We start from the raw sequence: 6,506 nt of genomic DNA, 5'->3' as shown, positions 1-6,506 counted from the left end.
TGTCAAATAACTTAAAGTATACAAAACTAAAAATATCTAAACACTGTGGAAACAAAAGTAGAATATTTATAAGCAAAACTAATAAGAACGCTTGGATGCGCGCCGATACACCTCGAATAAATAAAGTGAAAATCAGCAAACACTGTGGAACCAGTTAAACGTTTATAACAAATGCTTCTGATATCACCTTCGACAAACAGGCTTCTCAAAAGCCTAAATATTGCCAAACAGCAATTTTTTTTTTTTTTTTTTTTTTTTTTTTCCAGGTAACTAGTTCTAATATAGCTGGGCACTACTTTCAGGCGCTGTGTAATATCATTACGCCTGCAGCACGGTACGGCAGCACAGTTCCTTGATTGTTACGCCGGAACGGGAGTATAGTTCCTAGCCATATCAGCCTAGAAAACCACAACTTCTCATTTTCTGTCGGTCTTGGTACATGATGTAACTGCAGAAGAGTCAAGCTTTAAATAGGAAAATTATCAACTCTTTAGTCCTTTTTGAGCGAGATGCTAATGGTTTAATCAGATTCAATGATCTATGCTAAGCTAAAAGTGCTACGGCCAGACCCGGAGATCGGCTGAATGGATTCGAGAACGGTGAAACTCAGCTGTTTAACTCTTGGGGAGGTGTAAAATGAGCTTATTTCCAAAAAAAAAGGGAGTGTTCCTTTAAGACGACAAACATCTTGACTAAATCTATGTCTGTCAAAATGTTTTGCTTTCTTTTGTAGTTGAATAAAGACTTGATTTCAGAAATCCGCTTGTGTACAGAAATCACGCTGTTCTTAAACTAAAGTTTACAGACGAGAACAAAACATCATGGCGTGTTCTGAGCAGCGAGTTCAGAAGACATCCAGTCTTCCAGCCTTCATCTCATCTGGGGCCAGTTCTTCAAACAGCTTAATCTGGATCAGAATGATCTGGATCTGGAAATCCCATGTTTTGCTATCCAGGATCAGGAATCCCATCTGACATCTGTGCTGGTTTTTCAAAGCAGAAAACACACTAAATCTGGATTACTAATGCTCTACGGAACCCCTAAAGGGACCTGCTGATGAGAAGAAGAAAATGAGACTGGGAAGGAAATGCCCATGTTTTGCATTGCATTTCCACAAATAACTGCTGCTGACTGGGCCATCTCTGGAGGATTGTGCCAGTGTGGTTTACATTCAGTGATTTGGGGATGTATAACATGTTACAAATGTTGTATTTTTTTGGACCAGTTTTAAAGTTTTATCACATTTTTGTTCCTGAAATCCACCCTCCTGGGCCCAGTTGTTCAAAAGCAATCCAGTGGGATTTCGGATCACGGATTGGATCAAATCTTGGAAATGGGTTTTTCAAAAGCAAAAGAGGGATTTCGAGCTAAGATCAGAGCATGTAATCCGATTTTACATTTGATCTGGATCAAACCTTCCCTTTGGGGTTTTCAAAACTGAACTCTGGGATCTATTTGATCCAAAAAAACAGGATTGTCCTGATCCCATCAGAAGGGTGGATTCAGTTGTGATTTTTCAAACCAAATAAATTCAGAGTTTTTTTAAGTGAATGGTCACAAAATCAATGGTTACTGATAATATATATTTTTTTTCATATTTGAAGCATGTCACATCTAATGAGATATGGTAAACAACAAAAACAAACAAACAAAAAAATCTCAAAGCTATCAGCTGGCAAATAAATGTCACTGTTGCTCACAGCTCTATAATTCTGCAGTATATTAATGGCAATGCAACGACAGATATACTCAGTCATTCAGTAGCCTAGTTAAAAGTAATTTCTCACAATTGCATCTCTAATTGCATGTCCAGTGTGTCCTTCATTAGGCAAGAACATTGGCGGCTGTTCCGGTTCTACATCAGGCTCAGGTTCATCAAAATTGTCCTCTTGTCATCAAGAGGGACATGACGCCTGGTGGCGATGTTATGCAAAACAAAACGGGCAAGGATTATGTTGCATGATACCTTGGGTTGTACTCGCAAGTAGTTAAGGCACACAAACCGTCTCTTCAGGAGTTGAAGTGTGCCTGCTCAGGTGTGTTTGCAACTGGAAAAGGGGTCATTAGCCATGGTAGGAGTGGATATGCGCTCTCTCCCAATACCATGCCATTTGGTTGGTGGGATTGAAGCTCTCTGTATAGTGCACTTTCTCTTAGAATACATGCATCATTAACAGACCCTGGCCTTTTCACAACACAGTTGGTTGTTATGAGGTTGGTGTTGCGCACAAGTTAGCACCAATAGTGCCAGGCATGTTCCCCATTTGAAAAAAATTGTGCTTAGTCTGAGCTGTCATCCTTGGGAAAGGAAACAAATTGATTGATCAGACTGCCCAGTGCTACTGACATAGCCTTCACCACATTACTTACGGTTGCTTTTCTCACTCCCATATTGTCACCAATTATTTGGTAGAAAGTCCCACATGCGTAAAAGCGCAGAGCGATTAAGCACTGTTCCTCCACGGATAAAGCATGACTCCTTTGGTTTGGTGTTGAAGTGTTGTACTGACAAGCTCTGCAATGTATTTAATGTCATCTCTCCCAAAGCGAATACGTGCATACAGTTCTTCTGATGTGTATTGCTCTAGTGGTAAGTCCGGGAAATGTTTGATCCAATCCAATGTTCCTTTAAAAAACTGGCATAAAAGTAAGATGGATCAGGTGATCCTGGATAGCAAAACATGGGATTTCCAAATCCGGATCAATTTGATCCAGATTACATTTTTTGAAAAACTGGGCTCAGGTTAGACATGTAGTGTGATTGAGCTGATTGGGTAATTAAGGTAATTAAGGCAACAGCTCACACCTGGTTTGATGACATGTGTCATATTTAAGCCATGCATGAACTTTCTGTTGAGAAGCTGTTTGTTGTAGTCCAGTGGTGTGTGTTTTCTAGGACAGAATGAAGCTGTTGGTGTTCTCTGCAGCTGATCTCCGCTGGATCTCTGGTCTGGTTCTCCTGATTCTGTGTCTCCATGCTCCTGTTGTCCTGTGTCAGAAGCTGTACTGTTACTACTGTCCTCAGACGTCCTTCAACCGGAGCTGCCGGCACGTTCTGTCCGAGTGTAGGCCGCAGGAGGTCTGCTTCACAGCTGACGGCCGCTTTGGACGCGCTCCTGTGGTCTTCTCCAAAGGCTGCATGTCTCCGAGAGACTGTGTGCGCTCCAGCAGTCAGATGATCCGCGGGAACAACATCAGCTTCAGCTACTCCTGCTGTGGCCGTCCTTACTGTAACTCCAGCTGGCGCTGGTCTCCTGGCCCCGGGCTCCTCGCTGCGACTGCCATCGCTGCGCTCTGCTGGGGGTGATGAGCTGACAGAGACACGCACAGAACACTGGACTCCACTGAAAGTACTTGTGTCAAATTCACTTTTAACTGAGCCTCATTAAATAGTTTTTAATATCTAAGAAGTGAATCTTGTTTTGCCATACGGACTCATGCAAGGAATTTATTGGCATGTTTAAGTTTGCATACAATATTGCCAAAGCATTAAACACACAACCGTAGTGACAACCATGCTGAAAAAAACAATAGAACATCACTAAACTTAATTCTTTCCGCTACAAACCATCAACTTTTATTCTATAATGTGTTTTGGGACATTTCATTAGGAATTGTTTTTATTTTTATTTTTTTTTGGGGGGGGGTGTAACAAAGGGATAGTTAAGGAATAAATGCTTATCAAGACGATGAAAGTCCTGTAATTTGGCTTCTGAGGGTGCGCAGCTGATGGATAACTTGTCGTCCCCCAGTAATCTCTGAATTTGATTGGTTTCTGACGAGCTATAAAACTGTGCTTTTTAGAAGTATTATGCACCAGTCTATAGGTATACTTGGGCTTAGGGGAAAATGACATGAATGAAACCGCTCTCCAAGCTGCTAATAAACACTCTTGAAAATGAAGGCTGTTTTCACAGAAGAACCATTTCTGGTTTCCCAAAGAAACTTTCAGTGAACCGTTCTGAGAATAACCATGTTTATCTGACCATGGGGATCATTTTAGAACTTTTCGGAACTAATCTGAAGAACTTTTTTTCATTATAAAAAGCATTTTGTGCAACAGTTTCTTCAATGTGTGGAAAGATGATATTAAATCTCATAACTTGAGCCTTTTTTTTTTTTTTTTTGGAAATCTGCTTCATTAGTTTATTTTACTCTGAAGAAATAAAAGCCCTGCGGTTGTGTCTATAGCTGATGATGTCGAGGTCTTTGGTTGGTTAGTAAGATGAAATAAAAGGCAGATTCTCCTAATCACCGTTCAAAATGAACTCTTTTAATTACACTTGTAAACAAAAATCACAAATATTTCATATGCTTTTTAACAAAGAACAGATTTGGTTTTTCTTACAGGTGGTATTCCTGTCGTCTCAGTTGCAGGATGGTTAATTTGACAAATGACCGGTAATGTGTTTCTTACACATTTTACTCAAATGCTCCTTCACGAGAAAAACAAAACCTGTATTGATCCTCAGAAATACAGTCGTCTTATTCTGAAATGTTTTTGTTACATTCAAGAAAAAAATGAAATGGCTGTCATAGGGCCCTGAACATGTCATTTGTGTTAAATTTGTAATTGTTAAATTGTAAGTTGTTTTTTTTCAATTAGTTACACATGTTTTTTGATCATAGCAATTTAATTTAACCATTAAAACTGAATTTAAAAAGAAAATATTTAAGAAATTCAATGGCTTCTAAACTGTAGTAATTATAAGGGGTGTCTGACCTCACACTGTATGAGAATTGTGGAATGCACTCATTCAATCCCAAAATGCACCTCAGTAACGAGTGTCCCGCTAGTGTCTGGACTCCTGCGTCTCTCCAGAAGATGGTGTCTGTATTCAGTCGTTCCTTGACATTGAATGAGAGATTCTGACACTCCACTGTAATCATCAGAGCCCTGTGAGAAAACTCTGAATCTGACACACATCATGTCTGCGCTCTCATGGAGAACTAGAAAAAAGACTCAGCCAGCATTATCATGGTCACACACCTGTCACTCGGTCTGTCTCGAAGAGTATAAGATGATGCATCCAGAAGATGCATTAGTCATTTATTCATTGGGATGGATAGGTCTACAAGACACTCCTGTCTTCTGAAGCTTTTCATGAGGTTAGTCAAGAATGTTCTTTCAGAAGCATGAAAAGTGTTGACGATGGATGGAAAAACTGTTTCTATTTGACTGCATCTGCACAGAGTGGCTCATCTGTCTGCATTAGGACATTACAGTGGGCAAAATCATGCTTCATAACACAACAGACCAGTGTTCTGAAAGCCATCCATCTGCTGTGAGACGGAGATGATCTTCACTCAGATTCAGACACCGGTCATCAGGTGAGACGCTGCTTTAGCTTCTCTACTGACTGAGATACAAAAACACCACTTACCCAAACACCACTGTAATATACTGTACATACAATACACTTAGAAGAAATGCACTGTCATATGAAGTTATAATGGATATGAATACATAATTGGAATCTCCAGTATATTCTATGTTCATGTACAGACATAAAATGACCCAATGTAAGTTGTTCCTGCATATGTACATAAATATGTGATATATATATATATATATATAATATGTGTGCATGTGTTTACAAAATCACTTTTGCATTTTGGTTTTGCACTTTTTAATTTGATGCAGACACTAAAATGGGACGTACATGACATATATATTCCTCAGATCAATGTTTGTTTTCATTTGATATGTACATATTAAACATATGTGGCGCACACATATGAAACCATAAATGAAGTCACTAATATGTACACTCAAAGTAAAGGTGCTTCACAATGCCATAAAAGAAACTTTTTTGTCTAAATGGTTCCATAAAGAACCTTTATTATCTACCTTAAGTATGTATTTACTTATTTATATTTTATCTGTCTATCATACACCTAAATCTTTGTTAACTGGTTATGCATATGCACATATATATTATACAGTATATGTTAGACCTATATATGTATATGTTATGTACATATAGTTCTGTTCTAAAGCCTGTCATGTTGATATTATACAGTCAGTTCCATATATATTTGGAGACTGACACAATTTTCATAATTTTGACTCTGTATGCCACCGGAATAGAGTTAAAATTAAACCATCAAGATGAAATTGAAGTGCAGACTTTAAGCTTTAATTAAAGGAGTTGAACAAAAATATAACATAAAATGCTTAGGAATTATAACCATTTATATACACAGTCCCCCCCATTTTCAGGGGCTCAAATGTAATTGGATAAATATAATCATAAATAAAATGTTGATTTTTTATATTTCCTTGAGAATGCTTTGCAGGCGATGACTGCCTTAAGTCTGAACTCATGGACATCAGCAGAGACTGGGTTTCTTCTTTGTGATGCTTTACTGCAGCTGACTTCAGTTGTTTGTTTGTTTGTGGCTCTTTCTGCCTTTAGTTTTGTCTTCAGTGAGTGAAATGCTGCTCAGTCGGGTTGAGATCAGGAGATTGCTGAATATTCCACTGTTTTACCTTCAGAAACTCC

The 6,506-nt window shown here is 38.7% G+C and overlaps 1 protein-coding gene and 1 pseudogene across 2 annotated transcripts; one reads left to right on the top strand and one right to left on the bottom strand.

Annotated features, from left to right (window-relative positions):
- Positions 1–1,769: 1,769 nt before the first annotated feature.
- LOC306842622 (putative nuclease HARBI1) lies at positions 1,770–2,821 on the bottom strand (annotated as a pseudogene). The gene is made up of 2 exons: positions 2,807–2,821; positions 1,770–2,636 (listed from the first exon to the last, which is right to left on the bottom strand). The product of its transcript is annotated as a putative nuclease HARBI1 (transcript).
- Positions 2,822–2,902: 81 nt separating this feature from the next.
- LOC306842621 (protein Bouncer-like) lies at positions 2,903–3,307 on the top strand (the record flags this gene model as incomplete). Its single annotated transcript, XM_079373583.1, has 1 exon — positions 2,903–3,307. One exon carries the CDS (start codon positions 2,903–2,905, stop codon positions 3,305–3,307), a length of 405 nt encoding a protein of 134 aa, XP_079229709.1.
- Between the last annotated feature and the right edge of the window lie 3,199 nt (positions 3,308–6,506).

Source organism: Barbus barbus, assembly GCF_936440315.1.
Source record: "Barbus barbus genome assembly, chromosome: 23".
Classification (NCBI taxonomy): domain Eukaryota; kingdom Metazoa; phylum Chordata; class Actinopteri; order Cypriniformes; family Cyprinidae; genus Barbus; species Barbus barbus.
The sequence above is the reverse complement of the archived record's forward strand: the minus strand, read 5'-3'. Positions and strand labels throughout refer to the sequence as shown.